At 44.9% G+C, this 26653-nt stretch overlaps 1 protein-coding gene and 2 long non-coding RNA genes across 3 annotated transcripts in view; 1 reads left to right on the top strand and 2 right to left on the bottom strand.

Moving 5' to 3' along the window:
- The window catches only part of LOC147684260 (putative cation-transporting ATPase 13A4), a 190033-nt gene that overhangs the window by 162246 nt on the left and 1134 nt on the right, over positions 1–26653 (bottom strand). The window contains exon 2 of the mRNA XM_086944971.1: positions 3367–3513. Within this exon, the coding sequence (XP_086801097.1) occupies positions 3367–3513 (147 nt within the window). The remainder of the gene's footprint in view (positions 1–3366; positions 3514–26653) is intronic.
- On the bottom strand, positions 20296–21128 carry LOC147684261 (uncharacterized). Its single transcript, XR_015301089.1, has 3 exons — positions 21085–21128; positions 20844–20989; positions 20296–20371 (listed from the first exon to the last, which is right to left on the bottom strand). It is a non-coding gene; the product is annotated as an uncharacterized LOC147684261 (long non-coding RNA).
- On the top strand, positions 21994–22826 carry LOC147684262 (uncharacterized). Its single transcript, XR_015301088.1, has 3 exons — positions 21994–22037; positions 22133–22278; positions 22751–22826. It is a non-coding gene; the product is annotated as an uncharacterized LOC147684262 (long non-coding RNA).

A 26653-nucleotide genomic window follows, 5' to 3' on the forward strand; every position in this document is an offset into this window, starting at 1 on the left:
ACATTTACTGAGACTTGACTCAGCACAAAGCAGCAAGACCACTTACTTCACTACGTCAGATGGAGAGAGCGGGAACGCACCACATTTGATAAGAACGCAGCACACAAAGAAAGCGCAAAAAAATGAGGGTAAATAAAAAGATTTCGCCTCGTTACGCCTCCGCTAGGACGTGTACCATTTGGATGCATTCCCAGGTTTACTAGTGTTAGTAAATATGGGAATGGGCCAAAGCCAAGGGTGGATGTTTGGGAACGCCCACTCCCCACCCATGGAACACCCGCGCTCCACCCATGGAACACCCGCGCTCCACCCATGGAACGCCCACTCCCCACCCATGGAACGCCCACTCCCCACCCATGGAACACCCGCGCTCCACCCATGGAATGCCCACTCCCCACCTATGGAACACCCACGCTCCACCCATAGAACACCGGCGCTCCACCCATGGAACACCCGCGCTCCACCCATGGAACGCCCACACTCCATACAATGGAACCCCACTGCCCACCCATGGAACACCCGCGCTCCCCCCATGGAACGCCCACACTCCATCCAATGGAACGCCCACTGCCCACCCATGGAACACCCACACTCCATCCAATGGAACGCCCGCCACCCACCCATGGAACACCCGCGCACCACCCATGGAACACCCACACTCCATCCAATGGAACACCCGCGCTCCACCCATGGAACACTCACACTCCATCCAATGGAATACCCACGATCCACCCATGGAACACCCGCGCTCCATCTAATGGAACGCCCACTCCCCACCCATGGAACACCCGCGCTCCACCCATGGAACACCCACACTCCATCCAATGGAACACCCGCGCTCTACCCATGGAACACCCGCGCTCCATCCAATGGAACGCCTACTCCCCACCCATGGAACACCCACGCTCCACCCATGGAACACCCACACTCCATCCAATGGAACACCCGCGCTCTACCCATGGAACACCCGCACTCCATCCAATGGAACGCCTACTCCCCACCCATGGAACACCCACGCTCCACCCATGGAACACCCACACTCCATCCAATGGAACGCCCACTCCCCACTCATTGAACACCCGCGCTCCACCCATGGAACACCCACAGTCCATCCAATGGAACACTCGCGCTCTACCCATGGAACACCCACACTCCATCCAATGGAACACCCACGCTCCACCCATGGAACACCCGCGCTCCACCCATTGATCGCCCACTCTCCACCCATGGAACACCCACGCTCCATCTAATGGAACGCCCACTCTCCACCCATGGAACACCCGCGCTCCACCCATGGAAAACCCACGCTCCACCCATGGAACGCCCACTCCCCACCCATGGAACGCCCACACTCCACCCATGGAACAACCGCGCTCCACCCATGGAACGCTTCCCACGGCAGAGTAACGTAGAGCAGTGACTTGCACAGCCTTGCGTCACTCCAGCTTTACTATGCCAAACACAGCCCTGCAAGGTGGCTCTGCGTGGCACAGTCACTCTCACTTAAGGGCTTGCGTTGCTCTTGTGTCAGCGTACGAGGTGCACGGGCAACACAAGCACTTGATCAATGCCATCCCTAGGGCCTTATTTATGAAAACTGTTGCATCGCTGGGTGAAAACAGCAATGCAACAGTTTTCACTGCACCCTCCTTGTGACATGATTGATTCGTAATATTTACTGTGTGACGCATCATGTCGCAAGGAATGACAGATACGTCAGTATTACTGACATATCTGTTGGGGCAAAACTGATGCATTGCTGGAGTTGTGTCGGAAGCGTAACGCAGCTCCAGCAATGCACGGGGAGGGCTATGAATATAGCACTGTGTCAGTCTTATGCCTGCTGTGAGGCAAGCGCTGGATACTGACACAATGGCGTCCTATAAGTGGCGCAATTAAATCTTATAGATTTCAATGCGCCACTTCTATGAGGTTTTGAAACGGGGGAACGCCCGCCCTGCATACATTATACCCGACGCAGGTATAATGTAGCGCAGGGGTTTACAAAGTGATGCATCTGCCTAGTTGTAGCACTTTGTACATAGGGCACAACAGGACGCATTTTTTATGCCTCTGATGCATCACAAAAAGTGACGCACCAGCGGCGCAAAAAGTGTCGCAAGGGCTCATAAATAAACCCCCTAGTGTTCTGTGAACCAGCCCTTGTTCTACTGTGGAATTTATGTGCAAATCTTTCACATTGCAAAACTGTAATTGACAGGGATTTGCAAATATTTCCATCGGATTTCCTCTGAAAATGTTATTAATGGGCTAAAAATGAAATGGGGGAGTTCTCTGAGGGACAACAGACCTCCATCACAGCGTTTCCCATCCACGCAATGCCAAGCTGCGGCATCTGTCCTTCAAAGGACACGAGCTGCAACCTTTAAATAAATATAATGCATGCGGCATCAGCGGGAGCATGCAGCGGTCCCCTTGACTGATGTCTGCTCCCACCAATGCCGGCGTGAGACACTCAGGAAGTGGAAGCTGTCTATCCAGGACCCCTCCCACTATGCTAACGCATACCAAGCATCTGCGGTGGCAGTACCCAATGACAGCAGTTGTGGATGCAAACCACTGATACATTTCTAGTCTCCACTGCCTTGTAAACTGCAAGGAGTTGCAATGCGGGGCGAGGAGTTGGCCTAATGGCTAGGGCGGTCGACCTCGAATCTGGGGAACTGGGTTCGAGTCTCAGCAATGACGCTAAACATTCTGTGATTCTGGGCAAATCACTTAATCTCCCCGTACCCACCCAAAAATAAAAATGAATGTGTCCTCATGTAATACAACTGGTTCTATATAAAGCGCTCTGATACCCGATTCAGGTCAAGTTTGTGCTATATAAAACTCTGTAAAAAAAAAAATGCGTTCAGTGTAAGTCACAGACTTATTTACCTTTCGCTAAGTCGTAATGTGCAATCACACAATGCTTTGTGGTTGCAAAGCCGGCAGAGTTATGCACCGCAGGCGTCGCGAATACAAACACAGATGGCACATTATAGTCAGAAATTTCAAAGCAAGGAAAAATAATCCACGGTGTAGTAGTTTTTTCCCAAAAGTCTTGTAAGTTCACTGAAAGCAATGAGCAATTTTGTGATTTAGGGCTAATTTACCAAGGCATTTAAGAGTCCAGGTAATAGTGCTAGGGGAGCACCCTTTCAGGTACTAACGAATGCGTTTTTGAGTTAACCCCATATTTTAAAAACATAAAAATGTTCTCCTCACAGGTAAATGGCTTTTCAGATCCTGAGTTTGACAGAGCAAAGGTAACAATCAGTAATCAAAACAGGGAGATTGTAGGTCTGAAATGTACACAATACTAACCTAACACAAGGTTGGACCAGTTCAAACATCACTTACCTTTAATTCTGGCCTTAAGATGACTTTGTTCACGATGGAGGCTTCATCTGCAATGATCCGCTTGTCCGTGTCGTAGCTCACGGCACTTGTTAGTGACGTTAGGCAGATCCAGCTCACCTTTTTCTTCACATATTTTTTAAAATCATCCTAGTGAATGGAAGATATTTAGTGAATCAGACAAGGATGTGCCAGTGTTGTTCCATTTATTCAGAATCACCCATCTCTGACACAGTACTTATGTGAGAATGTTCTGGCGCTGCGCTACGCCACTTGCCCTTAAACTTAGGGCTTACTTTATGGCGTTTTGGTGTAGGGCAGGGCCGCACGTCACCTTGTTGTGCTGCCCTACGCCAAAGTGAAAGGGCAGGAAAGGTCTGTATTTAAGCAATACACTGCATTCCTGTCCTGTCTTCCTGTTCCGGAGCCGTTCACACTACCTAGCACCAACGTAGGTCCCCTTGTACCAACGTGCATGGGTGCCTCTGTGCATGGGTGCCTCTGTGCATGTGTGCCTCCGTGCATGGGTGCCTCCGTGCATGGGTGCCTCCGTGCATGGGTGCCTCCGTGCATGGGTGCCTCCGTGCATGGGTGCCTCCATGCATGGGGGCCTCCGTACATGGGTGCCTTCGTGCAAGGGTGCCTCCATGCATGGGTGCCTCCGTGCATGGGTGCCTCCGTGCATGGGTGCCTCCGTGCATGGGTGCCTCCGTGCATGTGTGCCTCCGTGCATGGGTGCCTCCGTGCATGTGTGCCTCCATGCATGGGTGCCTCCGTGCATGTGTGCCTCCGTGCATGGGTGCCTCCGTGCATGTGTGCCTCCATGCATGGGTGCCTCCATCCATGGGTGCCTCCGTGCATGGGTGCCTCCGTGCATGGGTGCCTCTGTGCATGTGTGCCTCCATGCATGGGTGCCTCTGTGCATGGGTGCCTCCGTGCATGGGTGCCTCCGTGCATGGGTGCCTCTGTGCATGGTTGCCTCCGTGCATGGGTGCCTCTGTGCATGGGTGCCTCCGTGCATGGGTGCCTCTGTGCATGGGTGCCTCTGTCCATGGGTGCCTCCGTGCATGGGTGCCTCTGTGCATGGGTGCCTCTGTGCATGTGTGCCTCCGTGCATGTGTGCCTCCGTGCATGTGTGCCTCCGTGCATGGGTGCCTCCATCCATGGGTGCCTCCGTGCATGGGTGCCTCTGTGCATGGGTGCCTCCGTGCATGGGTGCCTCTGTGCATGGGTGCCTCTGTGCATGGGTGCCTCCGTGCATGTGTGCCTCCGTGCATGGGTGCCTCTGTGCATGTGTGCCTCCGTGCTTGGGTGCCTCCATCCATGGGTGCCTCCGTGCATGGGTGCCTCCGTGCATGGGTGCCTCTGTGCATGGGTGCCTCCGTGCATGGGTGCCTCTGTGCATGGGTGCCTCTGTGCATGGGTGCCTCCGTGCATGGGTGCCTCCATGCATGGGTGCCTCCGTGCATCTGTGCCTCCGTGCATGGGTGCCTCCGTACATGTGTGCCTCCGTGCATGGGTGCCTCCATGCATGGGTGCCTCCATGCATGGGTGCCTCCGTGCATGGGTGCCTCCGTGCATGGGTGCCTCCGTACATGTGTGCCTCCGTGCATGGTTGCCTCCATGCATGGGTGCCTCCATGCATGGGTGCCTCTGTGCATGGGTGCCTCCGTGCATGGGTGCCTCCGTGCATGGGTGCCTCCATGCATGGGTGCCTCCGTGCATGGGTGCCTCCGTGCATGGGTGCCTCCATGCATGTGTGCCTCCGTGCATGGGTGCCTCCGTGCATGGGTGCCTCCGTACATGTGTGCCTCCGTGCATGGTTGCCTCCATGCATGGGTGCCTCCATGCATGGGTGCCTCTGTGCATGGGTGCCTCCGTGCATGGGTGCCTCCGTGCATGGGTGCCTCCATGCATGGGTGCATCCATGCATGGGTGCCTCCGTGCATCTGTGCCTCCGTGCATGGGTGCCTCCGTACATGTGTGCCTCCGTGCATGGGTGCCTCCATGCATGGGTGCCTCCGTGCATGGGTGCCTCCGTGCATGGGTGCCTCTGTGCATGTGTGCCTCCGTGCATGGGTGCCTTCGTGCTTGCCGGATTGTTTTTGGGCACCCTCAATCCTATGAGGCGTTTCTTCTTCCTGAATGAGGCACACATGGAAAGAGAGGCGGACGGATCTGACGCTTCCCCAGGTTGACGTCACTTTGTAAATCTGGGGCAGAGTCAAATTCCATGGGGGTTGCATGGGAAACACACCGCAAACCCATGGACAGCCTCCGAGGCAATGAAGTGATTTGCACGGCATCGCCTTACTCATGGTTTATGAGGCCATTACACGCCACACAGGGTGGCTTTGCGTGGCTTCATCAATCTTTATGAGAGCCCTGTGTAATGCGTGTACCACTTTACGTGGTGCAAAAGTGCTGCAGCGCTCTCATAAATAAGCCCCATAGTGGGCGCAATTTTCAAAGATTTTGCTGTTAGTAGCTGTGAATTGTGGGGTAACATCCTGTGGTCAGGTGTCCAGGCAGGTCAGGAGGGACCTGGCCTCTGCTGTCCTGGTGAAGGACCCCCTTGCCAGAGCTGCAGATCTCTGTGAGGTAAGCGGGGATCTGTGTGCCAATAGCTCAACTACCCACTAACAGCACTGAACTGCCCAAGCGGCGCCACATTTGTTTCAGCTTTTCCACAACATTAGTTTTTTGCTTTCACAAAACAAACTCCCTAAGTGAGTCCTTGTTACTTAAAAACAGAAAAACAGCAGCCCTGATGCACTGGGATTGTTCACACTGCATACTGGGAGAGGGAGAGGTGTGGCGCTGCGGCCAGGGCGACAGGCGCTGGATGCTGGAGATCACGGGTCGATCCCCGGCTCCGGCGGCGGGAATCTGCCCAGCCCCATGCGACTCTGGGCAATAGCTTGCCTAATCTTCCCAACGGCTCCCAGCGCTGAGATACCCCTTCTGGGGTGATTTGTGCGCAATAAAAGTACTGGATTTACATTTAGTGGAGTCAATGTTAGATTTCTCCGACAGCCACCACCACACCTTGCATAGGGACTGGTGATTGTCATCAAGCCTTAACTAGGGTGACCAAGACTGTTCCCTTATTGCCCAGTGGTAGTGGCGTCATGAGGTCAGACGTTTCCAGCAGAAATCCTGGAGTCCTCCACATGTGGTGTTGAGCTGCTAGCTTGGTGTGGCCAGGGCCAGACAGGCCATAGTGGGCACCGGCCGTTTCCCCGGTGGGCCGCCAGGGTGAGGGCCAGATTTGGACCCATGGGGGGCGTTTTTGTTACCAGGGACTGGTTTTGCAGCATAGCTGCAATATTCACCCCTGTAACAAAAGCAGCTGTGGACGGCCAGACTCAATTGCCAGGGCCGGTTTGTGATTCCAGTCCTGCCCTGGGTGGGGCAGATCTCCTGTCCGCCAAAGTCTAAATGAAAAGTTTACTTTTATTGCTACTGTCATACCCATACATTTCAGCAAGGAATACTCCTAGCCTTGCCCCGACATACTCCGGAGATTGCTAGCGTTACCCAGGAGTCCTACAACAGTAATGCAGAGCTATGTGTTTTTTTAATCAGGCCTGGTGTCCTAACTTCCCATCTGGCCTGTGCAGACGTAGGTCTGTGAAGTGCCTGATGTATCATTTATATCAATGATATAGTCATTACAACTTTCTTTTCTATTTTACTAGCGCTATTTTATCTAAATTTTAAGAATATTTATTTGTTTTAAACATTCTTATATGTACTGTATGCTTTTATGACAATCGTCGAATAAAGTTTGTTGATTGATTGGCTAAATGTGTAATGGTCTCCGATCATTTGTAAAGTTACCTGAAATGCAGCTGGTGAATAAGCACTATATTTGGAAAGTAGACCCGAGCAAACAGGCCCGAACAGACACAGGGTCTCCGACAATTACACAATTATTTCATTTTTCCAATCATAAATGGCCCCCACACCCTGACAGGCATTGACTCCTGTTCAATTATTTGCAAATCCTTCAAACGTTAACTGAGTTCAAAATAGTGGTGGGCGAAGAATTCCACCCTGCAGGAGGAGTTCGCTGAGTTTTGCCCACTCTGTGCCCCGGGTGGAGTTCCCAAAAACTCTGCAAATCTGAGTTTTGTCTCTTGCCAGGCTCGCCAACGTTAAGTTGGTGAGCGTGAGTGAGAGAAATTATGCGGTAGACCTCCTCCTGGTGAGATTTCTACATGTGGGCGATCACGGCAAGTCGCTATCGCTTGCGTTGAGAAAGCTGCTGCTCGTGTTGAGGAAACGGACACTCAACTAGAAAATCTACTCGAGTGGTGGAAAGCAGCAACGCCCTCTGGCTCCACGTGTGATGTCAATTGCACTGATCTTACAGCACGGGAGAAACTCCTGGCAGTAAGAATCAGCCTGAACAGCATGCCGTACTGGACTCCTGCACTCGTGGAACTCCACGAAGCATGGCGGAGTTTCTCAGCACTTCGCGGAGCCCCACATCGCGCAACTCCTCCCAGGCCTAGCTAAAAATGAAAAAAACATAAAAGCTTTTAAATACAAAAAAGGAAGAAGATAAATTGTAATACATATTGCACAACTAAAAAGTACAAACAAAATTTAATAAGACCCCATTGGGTTAGACATTATTACATATTGAGTATAACCTTTACTTATAGATGTATAAAGCATCCTAAGATGTACTATTATTTAGAGAGGACATGTTCTAGATTGCAGCAGCAGTGGTAGTGGCAAGTCGTATAGAATTATTTGCAGTAGAATTACCAAGAATTACTCTAAAAATATGAGAACAAACTACAGAGCAAGAGTGATTAGGATGGACAAGGTAGATGTTTGTCGAAAAGAAGGTGTGTAAGATGTTACTTCACAGTCAGTTGAATGGAAGCCATAAGTTTAGGAAAATATGTTCCAGATTTTGGTGGCACAGCCACAGAAGGAATGTGCCGTGGTGTGGTGTTTCCTTTTTCGTTAGTAGAGGTGGGCCAGCTGAGCCAAGGGTCTGGCTCAGATCTTGGCGCCTTAATCTATACATTACACAAATGGCCAGGCTCATCAAATCCTTCGGTATCTCACTCGTCACCTGTGCTGACGATACATAAATTGTGGTCTCAGTGTCCAGCAATACAGATGACACAGCGATCACATTTCACAGATGCATGAAGCGGGTAGACAATTGGATGAAAATCAATTGAGTCAAATTAAATTCTGAGAAAACTGAGGTTCTTCTCCTGGGCAATGATATCTCCTTTGGGACACTCGAGTGGTGGCCACAAAAACTTGGACCAGTGCAAACTCCAGTAAAGAAAGTTAGAAATCTAGGGATATATTTGACAAGTTGGCATTTGGAGATCAATTAATGCCTTATTTTCCTGAGTTTTCTTCACTGTGAACATCATCAAAAAAGTTTGTCCTTTTACCCCCGAGGACCTTCAGAAAACTGTAGTGACCGCACTCGCCGCATCCAAACTGGATCACTGCAACGCTCTCTTTCTAAATACATGACACACATTCCTCCACTAACTACAGATATTGCAGAATGCATAAGCCGGTCACCTACTGGGGATCCCTAAATAGCAATCTGCATCATAGGCATTAGTCAAGCATTGCTGGCTTCCTATGAAGAAGTGGATTGAATTCAACGCACTTTGCATGGCCTTTAAGGCTTTACATAACTCTGGCCCTGAATATCTGAGACATACATTTGTCTGGTACACTCCTTCCAGAAAGATTCACTCCTCCACAGCCAGATGTATGGCTGCTCCCAAGATGAAACAAGCCTCTTGGGGAAGGAGAAGATTCACAACGGGTGCGGCTAAACTCTGGAACTACCTTCTGCAGGAGCTGAAGGAGAGCCCAAATCTCCTCTCCTTCAGGAAATTCTTAAAAACGTGGGGGCATATTATCAACAACTAGCGATATTTATGGCTAAAAAAGCTTAGCAACATTTTTTTTATTGCCGCGCATCGCCGGATTATATCGCAGAGATAACATGCTATTAGCAACGTTTATCTCCAATGCGATAAAATATCCGGCGATAGCGGCGAAATGTGTGAATATGGCTGGGAATCCAGCGATATTCAGGCATTAACGCCAATAGGGTCTTAACCTGAATATCCAACTCCCATTGGATATACATGTTAAGAATTGGTCTGAGCAGGCGTTAGTTTTCATCGATATTCGCACTTAGCGTGTATTTTTTTATCGCTACGCCTGCCTTGCTAATAGGCAAAAGCGACGTTAGCGACTGCTTTCAGTCGCTAATAGGTTGGGTACGCCCACTTTTCATGTCATTAGCGATAAATATCGCCGACATGCAAATTGGGCCCCAAACCGCTCGATATCACCTAAAAGCTGTCGCTAACTGATGTTAGCGACAGCTTGCTAATAGGGCGATGAAATTATCACATCTTTGCAGCCGAAAACGGCTGCAAAAGCGGTGATAATTTCATTTCGCCTGCCGTGGTAATGTGCCCTGTGGTTCTTTATTTACTAACCTATCAGGCTATATACCTTGGGTTCATGGACCTCACTGCAGCCTTTGACCACGTCGCCAGAGAGAAGCTGTGGGCCTTGATGTCCAGATTAGGGGTTGATCAGGGCCTGTTAATATATTGAAAGCCCTGCATTGGAACACCACTGCCAAAGTGCGCTGTAATCTGGAAGGGGGCACCACAGCACCTTTTGTCTGTAACAGCTGGGTCAGACAAGGATGCATTTTAGCCCCATTTTTATTTTCCCTCTATATCAACAATCTAGATCAGGCACTAGGCAAACTAAAGTAGATTCCCCCCGTGTGGGTTCCCGCCCGGTCCCCGTGCTGTTGTACGCAGACAATGCGGTGCTCTTAGCCCGCACCCCTAAGGGACTGCAGTGCCTGATAGACGGGTTTGTCAGTTTTATGGTTACTCTAGACCTGTCGGCAAACCTAACGAAATCATATGTCATGCTGGCAGGAACCAAACCCTGCAAAACGTTTTCTTTTTTTTTTTTTTGAAATATTTCATTATTTTCACCTGGTATAGAGTTACAAAATGCATTCAGTTATTATTTCAAATTCAACAAATTCGTCATATACATACACAATCTGTTCTCATCTTGTAAAAAACAAAAAACAAAAAAAAACATAAAAGATCTTAAGCATAAGTCATAACTAAGTGTCAATTCAATTCAGTTCTAATTTCCCCCAGATTTTCTCATACTTCTGAAACGATTTAATACCTCTAAGTTCTGCTAGCGTACATTCCATAGTTTTAATTTCATTAACCAGATACCACCATTCCAATACGTTAGGTGGGTTAGGACTGATCCAGGCTCTAGCTAAAGTTAGTTTAGCACAGGAGAGTAAGATAGATAACAATACGGAGTGTGGTTGGTTTGTAGTATATTGTCCTAGTATTACCATAGGGGCTGTTAGTGGTATACTGGAAACATCTTTTATGGCTAAAATTTTCCCCACTTCTTCCCAGAACTTCCCTAATTTTGGACAAGTGAACAACATATGTATAAGGTCTACTGCATATTCATCACATTTTGGGCACTTGGTTTTCTCTCCCGAAGTGTTGTTTGAGTTCCATTTAGAGATCTTTTCTGGGGTATAATATAACATGTATATAGTTCTAAATTGCTGTAGACGTAGGCTAGAGGATCTTACATAATAATGGATATTGGTATATGAGATGCTTATTTGTTTTCCTGTTATGTTAGTTCCTAGTTTTGCATTCCATTTATTAGCTAGTAATTCATTATCGTCCATTTTTAAATCTGTGAAGATCTTATATGCCAGACTAATTATTGATTTCTCCTTTTTGGAGTTTAAGAGTTCCCAAATACCCCCGCTCGATAAGATTTTAATTTTGTTCTTCCGCACTAAAAAGTCGTATATTTGCCTATATTTGAACTCGTGTGTGTCGGACAGTCCATATATTTGTTTTAAGGTGCAGAAATCCATTATGCCTTGAGTAGTGTATAGGTCCCCTAGCACCTCGACTCCTTTCGTTTGCCACCTTCGGAATTCCCCATCGCTAAATATGCTAGGTAGTCCGGGATTATCCCATAAGATTAATTGAGTGTGAAATATAGTGCTTTTACAGTAGATAAGTATATCTTTCCATATCTTTACTAAATCCCGTGCGGTCTTGAATTTGACCCTTTTGTAGAAGTTAGGATCTGTAATGCGGAGTAAAAATTGTTTAGAATCTTCTTTTAGAAGTAAATGGTGGTAAAAAAGCAGATTCTCTGTATCCAATAAAGATCTAATACGCCTTATAAATGAGGCCCAGAAGTAGAGTTTCAAATCTGGAAAATTAAGGCCTCCTGATCCGATTTGATTTTTTAACATCTTCAACGATCTCCTAGCTTTCTTATATCCCCAGATAAAGTTGCAGAATATGCTATCTAGTTGTTTGAAAAAAAGCCTATTTTGTGCTAAAGGGATTGATCTAAATAGGTATAGATATTTGGGTATGATTTTCATTTTTATTAAATTTATTCTGCCAATTAAATTTAATGGAAGTCGGTGCCATTTTTTTAAGTTCATGGTAGTAGTTTTCATAAGTTTATTATAATTAATCTTATTTAGCTCTTTAATGTTTGAGGTAATTTCTACTCCTAAATAGGTAGCAGTCTTACAGATTTCAGGCATTGATTGGGGGGGTGCAAAGTTAGCTATTATTTGAGTTTTATGAGTGTTTAATTTGTAGCCAGATATATTGCCAAATTTTAATGCTTCCAGATTAATTGCTTTCAGGGAGTCAATGACTTCGGTCGAATAAATAGCAATGTCATCTGCATAAGCAGTTATTTTTAAGCTCTGCCTACTGGTTTTAAAGGGTATTATTTCTGGTTGATTATCCAATGCCTTTAGAAACGGCTCTAGTGATAAAGCAAATAATAAAGGTGACAAAGGGCACCCTTGACGTGTGCCTCTCCTGATTGCGAAGTAATTTGAAGTAAGGCCACAATAACTAACGTGTGCGGTTGGATTGTCATAGAGTGCCCGAATCCCATTTAAAAAGTTTCCTCCGAACCCCATATGTCCCATTATATGCCATAGATAATTCCACCCCACCCGATCGAATGCTTTTTCAGCGTCGAGCATTATCATTGCTAGGGGAGTAGACTCTACCTCTGCTATATCGAAAGCTGTTATTGCCGTGTTTACATGGGCTGATGTATCCCGCCCCGTCACAAACCCGTGTTGCTGTGTGCTTACTATTTTAGGCAGTAGTGGTGCAAGTCTTCTTGCTAAGCATTTTGCGAAAATCTTGGCGTCGGCATTAATTAAGGAGATAGGTCTATATGAGCCCATCTCCTCTTTAGGTTTACCCTTTTTGTGAAAGAAAACAATTTTTGCCTTATTCCAAGAGTGCGGGGCGGCCCCTGTTCTACTTGTATGATTGATTACTTCTAGAAGAAGGGGTGTTAACTCTTCCAAGCATGATTTATACAATTCTAAAGGGATAGCGTCCTCCCCGGCAGCTTTACCTGATGGCAATGATTTTATAGCTTCTCTTAGTTCTTCTTTAGTTATTTCTATAGCCAGATTTTCAGCTTCATAGGTTGTTATTTTGTTCGTTGGGTTTTCTTTTAGGTAATTGTCAATTGTATTGCCATTAGGCGTGTTCTCTGGTGTATACAAAATTTCGTAATATTTGGCAAACTGTTGTATTATATGGTCTGTCTGGTTATATCTTTTATTATCGACCCCAATAATTTGTGAAACCGTAGATTCTGCTCTATCCTCTGCTACTTTGAACGCTAAAATTTTGCCAATTTTGTCACCCCCCTCATATTGTGTGAATTTGTATTTGTGAATCTGTGCGCTCCTTTTTTTTAATAAAGCTTCTTTAGTCTTACATTTTAGCTGACTCAGGTTTGTATTTATAGTCAGAGTTGGTAGATTCCGTCTTAGAGCCTCTACTAGTTTTGTCTCTTCTGCAGCAATATCCGAAGTCAAGGTTAAATTATATTTACGTCTTACTTGATTTTGTTTTAGGACATATGCCTGTACGTACCCTCTAATACTTGCCTTGCAAGTGTCCCATACTGTTAGGCAAGAAGCAGTATTTCTGTTAAAGGTCAGGAATTCTATAATGTGTTGTTTCAGTTGTGTAATGAAGATCATATTCGATATTAAATTTCTTGGAAATGTAAAGGCTCTAGGAGGATTGCGTTTTTGAGAGATGGTTAGTTCAACCATAATAGGGTTGTGATCAGATGTGATGCGTGGGTGTATGACCATTGTTGTTATAGAGCTCATCAATGAATCTGATATTAGGGCCATATCTAAGCGTGAACATAGTTTATGAGGAGCGGAGTAGTATGTATAGCCTGGGGTATTTGGATGCAGTGAATTCCATACATCTTTAACACTGTGTAACTTGCATAAATTAAGGATAAATGTTCTAGTTCTAGGAATTCGAATATAATTACCTGGGTGTGTTGTATCTATCTGACCATTCATAATACAGTTAAAATCACCCATTATTATAACTTCTCCTTCCCAATCTAATAAGGCTATACTTAATTGTTCAAATATTCGAGGGTCTTCTCTGTTTGGTCCATATACAACGCATGCAACATACTTCTGATTATTATGACATAGTTGAGTGATTGCCCACCTCCCCCGTTTATCAGATTGCGTCCTAGTTATTTCTACCTTGTATCTTGTATCTTTTAATATAGCCACCCCTCTAACATGAGAGGCAGCTGCTGAATAGATTATCATCTCGAAACCTAGTTGATTCAACAGCTTCTTATCAATATCTATGATATGGGTTTCTGACAGAAATACTAGATGGGGATTATATAAGTTTAATTCTGCCGCAACTAAATGTCTCTTACGCTTATTGTTTAGCCCTGAGACGTTCCATGCCAGACATCTAATACTTTGCATTTTTAAAGCAGTAAATATAGTAAATGGTGCAAATTATCAACATCGGTTGGTGTTCTTCCGCACGTAAAAAGTGGTACCTTTCGAACATAAATCTCTCCTCGAGTCTTTCTACCAGGTTGAAAATATTTTTTTACCCCATTTTCCCCCTACCTTTTCTCCACCCATCCACCCCACACACGCCCACCCCAAACTGCGAAGATCTTCCCTCCCCCTCCCTCCCCTTACCTACTGCTGCCGTTGATGAGGCAGCGCTTGCGACTGGAAACCTAGGGTTTCCCCCCCCTCCACCTTTGATAATTTTGTATCTGCTAATATTGTTGATTCGTTTCCTGCCCCCCTTTTTTTTCACTTTTTTTCCCCTTTCCCCCCCCCCCCCCAGCTAGATATGTCTATTTAGTCTGTATTTCAAAATTTAGAGATAGATATGAGACCTCCGCCTTTTTTTTCAACTCTGTGACGGTTTGCTCTTGTTAACGCTGGTTAGGAATGCCTGCGCTTCCTGGACCTCATTAAAGAAGTTTGTATGTCCTTTCAAAATCACTTTGAGTCGAGCTGGTTCCTGCAGATAAGCTGAGCCCCCCAATTTGTTGATTGGGTCAATTAGTTTGCGCATTTCCCATCTCTTATCCATCGTGGCTTTGCTTAGGTCCGAGCGTGCAAAGATAGTGAAGTGGGGAGTGAGTGACGGCTTCAGGCGGAGTCCAAGATGGCGGAGTGAGGACTCTGCTGGCGGCGGACTAGGTGCTTTCTCTCCCTCCTCTCGGCAGTGTCTCGGCAGTGTCAGTGTCGGAGTTGTTAATGGACATAGATTTAGCGGAGCCGAGGCGGGTGAACAGATGAAACGCACGGAGCCGCACGGAGCCGAGTGAAAGTACTGAGTCGGGCTGGAGACAGCAAGATGGGGTTTAGCGGAGCGGGAGAAATGTACAAAGCTGCAGTCTGACTCACCCGAGGAGGTTGACCGCCCAAAGTGAAAAATATTGGATTCTTCCTGGGCTAACTGCTTCTGGTCTTCTGGTCCCTGGCGTCCTTGGCAGAAGCTCTCCTAGCAGTTTCAGCGGAGCAGAACGTCATCTGCCGGCGGTCTCAGCACAACGCGTCGAAATCCCGCTGTATGCCGCCGCACTGCATATCTGAACGGCGAGCAGGCATGGATCGGTAAAACGCCGAAAACGCTGGAAATTCCGCTGCAACATTGTAGCAACTAAGCAATTATTCTTCTCCTGCATGATTAACGGCTGACGGATGCTATTGCACACAACAAGGATCTGGCGAGCGGTGAAGGTCTGGCTCAAGAAACGGCTCAGTCACTCTGGGCTCATTGTGTCTGGTCTGGCCAAATCAAAGCCCTCAACCACAACTTTGATCACTAACGTAGAAGGCATGTCACCTAAACACCCTTCGCGAACCACGCGAAATACCAAGAATTCAACAACAGCCGCTGCGGCAGCAGCAGTGATGACTACTGCCCCTGCATCGTCACCCACAGCAGCAGACTCAACGGCAGCCTCAGCCTCTGCACCGACCCCTGCCCCAGCCCCGGCTCAGCAGATCACAGGGATTTCAGCAATCAAGGCACCGAGGGGAGCTGAGAAACTGGCAATAAATATGGAAGTAGAAGCAGAAACGAATACGCAAGTCTCATCAACCCAAGGAGGGAAAGACTTCCCCAATAAAGCAGACATCATCAAGGGGAGTGACAAGAAGATAGCAGGTAAGACGGTCCTGCGTCCCCCCTTACTTAATTGTGGAACAATCCCTAAAAAAACAATGCAGAAAAAAAATATAGACACTAATGAAAATGCTAAAGTCAGGGCAAACATAGGGGAAGAAGGTGGTTTAAACAATAATAAAAGCAAAAATGATGACACTCCTATCATGACTGAGGAAAAAAAGACTGAAGAGATAATTGAGTTAGAAGGTCTTGAGGAAACCATTGGGGTAGGAATGGAAAATGAGGTGTCAAGTGAGAGACTCTCACCACTAAACAACGATAAACCAACATTATCGGTTGCTACCTCAGAATGCTTCTCTAAAATTACAGTAATCCCTTCAAAGATGGAAGCTATCATAGGCGATGGACAAAACATATTGGGAGAGAATAATCGTCCCGCCACGGGACCTGTGAGTAATCACGGGATAGAGCAAACTTTGGAGTGTAATGAGGAACATTTCTCCTCTGAGGATTGTGACTATGACACAGAAGAGGAATTAGACAAACCTGTGAATAAGACTCTGAATAAGCTACCCACACGGAAACGCAGAGGGAAGGCCAAGACAAATCATAAAAAAAAAGGTAGAACTTTGACCAACACGATAGCAGGAGCAATCCCCTTGAGCACAAGAAAGAATGCTACTGATAAGAGTCCGTTAAGAAAGGGGATGGAGGCTAAAGGACTAGTTAAAAATATGACTTTAAGGCTCTCTGGGGGGAGCCCCACAGACAATGATAATGGGACACAGCTACTACAGGCAAATGGGTCTTACCCAATAACGCAAACCCCTAATTTAATCATTAACGAGCAGGCTAATGAACAACTCATAGGGGGGAATGAAATTCTTTCAGCCGCTTCCCCACCAGACCCCACCGGATCCACACCAGATCCAACAATCTCAGTAGACCTGGGCTCGGACTCTGAAATAAACTTATCTCACGCTGAAAGTAGGCAGGGAAAATCAATGGAAGAGCCCAGGTTGGGAAATGTCGACCACCGCCAGCTAGACGCTATCTTAAAGCTCCTTGTAAATCAAAGGTCAGAATCGGAGACACACTACCAGCAGTTGAAAAACGACAACATAAGACTGCAAACTTCAATAACTGATATAGCCACCATATTAAAAGGAGTCACACAGGAGATAATGGAGCTACAACAGCGTACCGTTACGGTAGAGGAAAAAATGCAAAGGGTTGACGCCAATGTGGAGCGACATGACACAGTCATAACTCAGCTACAGGGGAAAGTAGAAGACTTGGAGAATCGTCTTAGAAGATCAAATCTTAAACTGTATGGTTTTCCGGAAGGGGCAGAGGGGTCCGTCCCAAGGGCTTTCTTGGTTAAACTGATGCCCCGTGCGTTCCCAGAACTTTCTGATTGGGATTGGGACTCTCAAATCCAAAGAGCACATCGGCTTCCACTTGGCCAAAGACGCCTTAACAGCAAATTTCCGCGCCCACTTCTGATTCATTTTGGTAATTTCCTGCTACGACAAGCGGTGTGGCAAAAAGCTAAACCCAACACTCCTATAACTATCGATAACTTCGCAAAACGTTTTCATATAGAATAGGCACACACAAATTAGGGCAAGTACAGACCTTTCCTTAACGTGGCTTTTTATTTGATGGGCTATTAAATTTAAAAATTTTTATTGAAGAGCGGTGTTCTAAACTGGTGGCCTCGACTAGCGCGATCATGAATTATGGACGCAGACTGGGTCGGTGGTCGCCAGAACAAGTTTTGAACCTGTACAGCTCAATCTGTTGCTCAAAAGTAATATATGGGGCCGAAGTTTGGGGCTTTGTCACAACTCAGAAATTACAGACAGAGGAGAACAAATACCTGAGAAAGGTCCTCAAAACCCCACAAAGTATTCCCGCCTACATTATCCACGAAGAACTAGGAAGGGTATACATTGAGGACCTGATAAAGGTCCGACCCCTTATGGCCTGGCTAAAGATTTGGTCAAACACTGAGGCAGACCTGAGGAGACAGATTATTAGAGACTGTATGGACAGGGACAATGGAATGAGCATTCCCTGGTTAAAATATGTCAACTCCACATTTGAGGGAATTGGTTGTAAGGATCTTTTTATCAACCCATTGGAAATTATCCCCCAAGATATACTGAGAGTTAAGATAACATTCTTGGACGATGCAGCCTCACGAAGAGCGACCTCGGAGGAAAGTAAAACCTCAGTCTGCGCCCATAGAATGGTGAAAACAGTTGAAGGAATGGAACCATGTCTTGCTCTTATGTATAACGCCCAGAAAAGATTTTTAATAACTCCTTTTAGGCTCAACTTTTTACATCACCTACTGGCTGATCCACCAGGTTTTACCTTAACTGTTGAGCAGAAGGGAGCCTGCGGCTGCAACAACAGGACTCCGCAGGACACCCTTCATTTTGTAAAACTATGTCCATTTTATGCTTTACCTAGGCGCAGTTTTTTAATGGGAATCTTAAAACAGGCCAAGTTCAAACATGCCACGGTTGCCCTGTTATTCCTGCAAAGGGCTAATGATCCTCACACACTGTGTTGCGTTATGAATTTCATCAAGGTCGCCGTCAGGCTGAGGAACTCAAGAGGGCGGTGCTGAATGAATTGCTTGTTGAATTGTCTCCAGTCATGTGTTACAAACTGTATGTCATTGATTTTAACTGTTTTAACTGTACTTTCAAGGTACTTTTTTAAGTACAGAATAAAGAATTATTGACTTGACTACTGACCTCTCAGTCATTACCTTTGGACAGAAGCAGAGGCAAGACACCGCCGGCCAATCGAGCACTTTACAAAGTTAAAATCAAACTAACGTATATTAAAAAAGAGATGTCATATGCGATAATGAAGAAAAAAGAACTAGGTGAAATGAAACATTTGTTTAAGACTACACAGTTTAAATAGGGAAGCCCCAACTGTTTCCACGTTTTTGGTTTCACTTTGTACAAATAAGCCAATTAATGGTAGCCTTTCCTCTTTCCTGAAGTTAAGACTTTGTTTTTACCTCTCTATGCATTTTTTTCAGTTTTTAAAATATAGAGCAAACTCGACCTGAAGGTTAAATTAGCCCTTTACACAAGAACCAGCTGCATGAGACAAAGGCACAGGAATTTAATGCCATGGAGAGATTAAGGGCCTTTTATGACTAGGGTGGTAGACCTCTGTAGCCAGGGTGGCGGTGCGGGTGCCGCCGGTCCAACTGCTCAATTCAAACCTGGGTGGTAGGTCTGCAATATGGCACCACAGCAATAGCCAGGGGTCAGAGATCCCTGGTGATGCTGCGGCTGTCTTGGGGCCGCAATATGCTTAGTAGGGCCACTGTGGCCCTGCAAAACATATTACGAGTTTCCTCTCTGCCAAGATTTTCATGGAGGGTGGTGGATAGGAAACAAAGCGGGCCCTACAGGGCCCCCAGTTGTCTCTGCTCCAGGGGATGCATGCAGGGGGGCACATGGTATGCCCCCTTGTCTGCATGCACCCCCAGTTCATGCCCTACAGGAAGCAGCATCTGGAGTTCCCATTGCAGTGCCTGTGAGGGCTTTCCTATGAGCCTTAAAACAGGCATTGCCATGTGGCAACCTGGATTTCAGACATAATCCAGCGGGCGGTCTAATTATGGCTTTGGGGGTGCAGGAGAGGGATGCTGGCATGGGTGCCAACGCCCTCACCACCAAAGTCATGATAAGGCCCTTTGCAATTTGCCCAGAATCACAGCATGTTGACCTGACGCTGAGACCTAAACCCGGGTTCCCAGCTCCACACTCAAGCAACTCTGACCCTAGCACAACACCCTGGCTAGAGGGAGGGTGGCAGGCAGAAGCAAAAAAGTTATGTGTAGGGAGCTACCCTTTCTGTCAGGAAAAGGACTGGGTCAATAACTCTAAGAAAAAACAGGGTGCCTTTTCCTGATTGTTATGCCTTGTAGGTATGCCGCTCCTGCTGGAGGTGGCAACCTATGTGTGAACAGGAATCGTGCAGTCTTATTTAGGTTACCAAATTTACAACCTGAATTAACAACCTTTCAGTGTTATACGGGACCACATATAAAGCATAGAAAGCATAGAAATGTTTAAAATTTGTAGTGCATTTATTCAAAAGAATTTTTTGTTTAAAAAGTCATGGTATTACAAAACTGTTGCATTAAAAACTCGTTACACGGTATATATTCAATGTATATAAACAATATTAATAACACATTTCTTAAAAAACAATATCATTTATTTTTAAAAAAAGTTCTCCTTTATACAGTATTGTTTCCAAAAAACATATTTGTAAAAAGATAATAAAACACAAATGTTAGGAACAAAAAATGTCGACGCGGCGTTTCGGTGCCCCTGATGTTCTTGCACCTTCTTCAGGACTTGTTCCCTGATTGGTCACATCTACAAAGACATATATCATAATATGTTTCATTAGGTCCCATCTACTAGTTTCAGTTACATATACTCAGTACAGCATTTGATAAACCTAACATTTGGTAACCTCTAAAGTCTCTTATGCACATCCCAACTTAAGATTTGTTACAAAGCTGTTGTTATACTTTCTACATTTATCTATGAATTGATTAACTTCTAGGCTTGGTGGTGGTATGGTGATATTATTTTACACCAGTAGTAGATGACTAACTCTGTTTCATATTTCCTCTGCTGGACAGTCCCTTATCCCACTCCTTTCTGAGATCTTACTGTCGGTCATTTACATATAACCCTGAGGTCTGGAATAGGATTCATTTCCCTTTTGCTCTGTGGTGATCTTTCAATTGTATCCCACTGTCGGTCATTTAAATGTAACCCTGAGGTCTGGAATGAGATTTCTTTCCCTTTTCCTCCCAACCAGTTTAGTTATCCAACTTACCCAGGTGGTATTCCCTGGACCCTTTTGATCATATGAGTCTGTTTAGCATCTGCTCATATTTTCGTTCCCTTTAGCTATATGGGATTTCCTCTCAATCAATGTTCTTAGTTTTTCCTTGGAGACTTTGGAAATTAACCACTTCAGTACTATAAAGTAAAGAGAAAACATTTATATATCTTCACTTTTTTCTTTTTTATGACTAACTCCTGTTCAGTCTAAAAGTTAAATATATGCTCCTCACCGGTTTTTATTTCCAATTCTTACTTTAGTTGTAAGGAGGATGCCTCTGGGAGCTCCCTTTCTTATGGGTTGGATACTTCACGCCCCTGCTCCGTCTAAGGATGGGATAATCTTTGTTAATGTATCTGGATTGCTCCTTAATTTCACCTGAATTATCACCTTCCTATTCTTTTCCTTACCTTATTAGATATTTTGGAGTTACCATTAGTTTACTTCACTCATGGGGATGTTGATCTTTAGGTAGATGCCTTTTGACTTGGCTTGTATTTCTAGGAAGGGATAAATTTTAAGGCTGAGTTAGAACAGTCTGTTTCCTTTAAAGAAACATTCTTCTCCTAGCAGCGCTAGCATAACCCTGTTTTTACTTACTTGGTGAAGGGAGCTGAGCTGCGTGGCGTCCTCCTTGCCTCTTGGCACAATCGGGTCACCTTGTACCTGCACCTACAAACAGTAACCAGGTGTCAATGATTAGTCAAACAATGAACCAATCTGTGACAGTATAAATACCAGACACAAGGTAGTTTCATTATATGGAAAAGACTCAAGAGGCAAGGAGGACGCCACGCAGCTCAGCTCCCTTCACCAAGTAAGTAAAAACAGGGTTATGCTAGCGCTGCTAGGAGAAGAATGTTTCTTTAAAGGAAACAGACTGTTCTAACTCAGCCTTAAAATTTATCCCTTCCTAGAAATACAAGCCAAGTCAAAAGGCATCTACCTAAAGATCAACATCCCCATGAGTGAAGTAAACTAATGGTAACTCCAAAATATCTAATAAGGTAAGGAAAAGAATAGGAAGGTGATAATTCAGGTGAAATTAAGGAGCAATCCAGATACATTAACAAAGATTATCCCATCCTTAGACGGAGCAGGGGCGTGAAGTATCCAACCCATAAGAAAGGGAGCTCCCAGAGGCATCCTCCTTACAACTAAAGTAAGAATTGGAAATAAAAACCGGTGAGGAGCATATATTTAACTTTTAGACTGAACAGGAGTTAGTCATAAAAAAGAAAAAAGTGAAGATATATAAATGTTTTCTCTTTACTTTATAGTACTGAAGTGGTTAATTTCCAAAGTCTCCAAGGAAAAACTAAGAACATTGATTGAGAGGAAATCCCATATAGCTAAAGGGAACGAAAATATGAGCAGATGCTAAACAGACTCATATGATCAAAAGGGTCCAGGGAATACCACCTGGGTAAGTTGGATAACTAAACTGGTTGGGAGGAAAAGGGAAAGAAATCTCATTCCAGACCTCAGGGTTACATTTAAATGACCGACAGTGGGATACAATTGAAAGATCACCACAGAGCAAAAGGGAAATGAATCCTATTCCAGACCTCAGGGTTATATGTAAATGACCGACAGTAAGATCTCAGAAAGGAGTGGGATAAGGGACTGTCCAGCAGAGGAAATATGAAACAGAGTTAGTCATCTACTACTGGTGTAAAATAATATCACCATACCACCACCAAGCCTAGAAGTTAATCAATTCATAGATAAATTTAGAAAGTATAACAACAGCTTTGTAACAAATCTTAAGTTGGGATGTGCATAAGAGACTTTAGAGGTTACCAAATGTTAGGTTTATCAAATGCTGTACTGAGTATATGTAACTGAAACTAGTAGATGGGACCTAATGAAACATATTATGATATATGTCTTTGTAGATGTGACCAATCAGGGAACAAGTCCTGAAGAAGGTGCAAGAACATCAGGGGCACCGAAACGCCGCGTCGACATTTTTTGTTCCTAACATTTGTGTTTTATTATCTTTTTACAAATATGTTTTTTGGAAACAATACTGTATAAAGGAGAACTTTTTTTAAAAATAAATGATATTGTTTTTTAAGAAATGTGTTATTAATATTGTTTATATACATTGAATATATACCGTGTAACGAGTTTTTAATGCAACAGTTTTGTAATACCATGACTTTTTAAACAAAAAATTCTTTTGAATAAATGCACTACAAATTTTAAACATTTCTATGCTTTCTATGCTTTATATGTGGTCCCGTATAACACTGAAAGGTTGTTAATTCAGGTTGTAAATTTGGTAACCTAAATAAGACTGCACGATTCCTGTTCACACATAGGTTGCCACCTCCAGCAGGAGCGGCATACCTACAAGGCATAACAATCAGGAAAAGGCACCCTGTTTTTTCTTAGTGGCAGGCAGAAGCCACATGAATGATCGGCTCGTTATGGGCTTGAGCTTCCAACAGGACCTCGAGCAGAGCCTGAACCAGGCTTCAGGCTCAAGCCTGTTTCGAGCTTTCAGTGGCTCGCCCACCTCTATTCATAGCTTGTTAATCGTTTATATGAACGATACAATCACCTGAATCAACATCAGCAATAACTTACAGATATTTCCTAATGCAGTAATACAAAATGCTTTAAATCAATTAAAACATTTGTTTTTCTCTTTCAGTTTTCAATTTTATTTTCTCCTTTTGCTTTTGTTTATCCATTCCTTCCTCTTTCAGTTTTTTCCCTTCTCTTTCTCGTCCTCTCTTCTTCCTCATAGATTTGCTTTTTTGTGTATTAATAATACTTATTGGATTCTACAAGTATTATTCCCTTTACCATTGGAGCAGACTCTTTCCTCCCTCTCTCTATTTCTCGTCCAGTCTTTCTATTTCTGATTTTCCTTTGGTCTTTGCCCTTTTCTTTCTCATCTTCTGCTCCTCACTGTAGGGGTGATCCCTTGAAGATCAGGAACATGTGTTGGGTTCTTCATCTTTCATCCTCTCTTCAGCCTCCTGGTGCACGTGACTCTCTCTGATGCCAGGCAGGGGTACTAGAGTGCTCAGCCGCTAGGTTCAGGTGATCAAGGAGTAATCATGATGAGACAGGTGATCTCTACGTAGGAATTAACTCAAATAAGAGCATCACCGGGACGTATGTCTACGTCATACCGTCTCATCCACCAAATGTCGCGGTTCCTACTCCACCATTTCAAAATGGAATACGGAGCTGGGATTCAGAGCACCCACCCTGCCCGCTGTTCATTACAGTGTAATACAAAATTAAACATAATGTAAACGTAACTCATCCCTCCTCCTTTGGAAAAAAAGGAAATATAAGATAAAGTTACAATAACAAAAGATAAACTAATTAAAATACCAAATAATAAAAACAATAACAAGAATTTGAATACATCTAAAATATTGGAGCATACAGCATCTAAATACTAAAATACGATAAACAAGAACAGGGACCAGCGAGAAGATCACAAACTCAACCCTTCCCTTCGCAAATGTAATCAGATATCCAGGCTGGCTTCTTGCGACTTGTAAATTTACTTATTTCCTATTACCTTGAATATTTACTTCTTCAGAAGCAGAATTATTTGAGTTTCCTGAAACTTCCTCAGAACTTGCAATGTTCTCAGCATGTTCCCTCTCTCCATATTCAGGGACACTTTCCTCACTTTCAATTCCACATCACCTTCAAATTCTCTGTACATATCAGAAAACTCATTATTAAGATGTTTTTCACCTTCAAGTATGGTCATCCTCTTCAGATTCCCACCGCTCCATGTCTTTGTTTACTGCTGGAACATCAGCATTGTGCACTCAAGCTCTTTGAAATCCATCGCATTCCACACTCACATTTTATCTGATTTGTAACGGGATTCTGGATAAGAAATCTGCGGTTACATTATCCTTGTCCGGAACATGGATTATCTTACCCCTCATAGGTATCCTAGTTTATGAGTTGACGCTTTGATCATTCCTTCTGTGGTAAGTAACCCGACCAAGGGTTTGTGGTCAGTTCTAAGTGCACATTGTTTACTCCACACAAAGGACCTGAAGTGTTCCAAAGCCCAGACACAGGCTAAGGTTTCTCTCTCGATGACCGAGTACTTCTCGTCTGCCGGTGTCAGAGCTCTGGATGAGTACGCTATAAGAGATTCTCCACCATCTTTTAATGTTTGAGACAAAACTGCACCTGATCCCTTAGAGCTAGCATCAGCAATGGAGCGCAACAATACGATTACAATAAATCAATAGTAGATCAGGTCTTCACAGAAAGTCGGAATCGCATGAAGGTTTAGGAAAGTGGCGCTCGACTGCTCGTCATCACTTTCTTAAGTGATCACGATGAGTGATAAGTCATTCTTACGTAGGATTTAATCTGAACAAAATCGGGGTCCCCTACTCGAATGTCTCCTGAGCAAATACATGCATATTTTCACTTTCCTTAGGCCCTGAAGCAGAAAGAGTTCTTAGTATCCAAAGAAAACTGACATTGGTATTGGGGACCATGCTGATGTTAATTTAGATAACTCTTCACCTCAAGGGTGTGCATTTGAATAACGCATTTAAAAAAATGTACATAGAGACCCGGAAAGGATCAATCAATGACATTTTCAGAATGTATGAAATTAGCAATCGGCGGGGAAAGGCTGGGCGTCCACTAATCAACAAATCATCAGTATTTTGTTAACAGCCCTCTTGTGAGATCATAGCAGTACCGTTAGGTCAGTATTTTGTTAACAGCCCTCTTGTGAGATCATAGCAGTACCGTTAGGTCAGTATTTTGTTAACAGCCCTCTTGTGAGATCATAGCAGTACCGTTAGGTTAGTATTTTGATAACAGTCCTCTTTTGAAGGAGACTGTCCCAAGGTTTTGTTGATTGAATAGCATGGATAATTTGCTATCACGGTATAACTTGGCTAGCTCCTTTTTAGAAATGAGTTGACACGTACTCATGGGATCGGACCACATTTTAGAAAGACTCAAACCCTCCAGTTCCAATTTGATGAAATTGAGCCATTTGATTTTTCCAGGGCCCGGGATTGCAAGCACCTCCTGAAGTCCTTGTCTGTAGCTGGCCAATTCTGGGGTTGTCCATAATCTGCACCAGAAGGCCAGCGGGCGGAGGGCCAGATCTTCATCGAGCGGGCATAAGCCTAGATCCATCCTGAGGGGAACAAGGGGAGTGCTCGGTGGTAGTCCAACAAGATTTCGGATAAATTTGTTTTCCACTTTCAAGAGGGCTGATGTTCCAGCATGGCCCCAAAGTTCAGACCCGTAAATAACAGCACCCTTGGCCTGGGATTTGTAGATCTGCATTGGAGGGCCGATGGGCCTGATTGTGGATTTATTGTTTGCCATGAGCTTCATAATGCCCCCCGAGTGTTGGGTCAGTTTGACTGCTGCCTTCTCCAAGTGCGTAGTCCAGGTAAGTTTGTCATTTAGCACGATGCCCAGATATTCGAAGGCTTTCACTCTCTCAAGCCTGGTGTGTGCAATGCTGGGGCTAAAATGGAATTTCTGTGGGGGATTGAGGACCATGAATTTTGTTTTGATGGCATTAATTTCCAGTCCATGTGCCACACAGAAGTGCACAAAGCCATCGAGGATGCGCTGGATGCCCGTTGCCGACTTTGATAGCAACAGAGTGTCGTCGGCAAATATGATGGCTGGCACCCTTTCAGCGGCTAATTTCAGAATTGGGTACCTCCTCTAAGTGGGAGATAACCCAGTTGACATAGAGGCAAAACAGGGTCGGTGCAAGCACACAACCCTGTCTTACCCCCCTGCCAACGGGGAACCTCTCG

This window comes from Lissotriton vulgaris, chromosome 11 (assembly GCF_964263255.1).
Source record: "Lissotriton vulgaris chromosome 11, aLisVul1.2, whole genome shotgun sequence".
NCBI lineage: Eukaryota > Metazoa > Chordata > Amphibia > Caudata > Salamandridae > Lissotriton > Lissotriton vulgaris.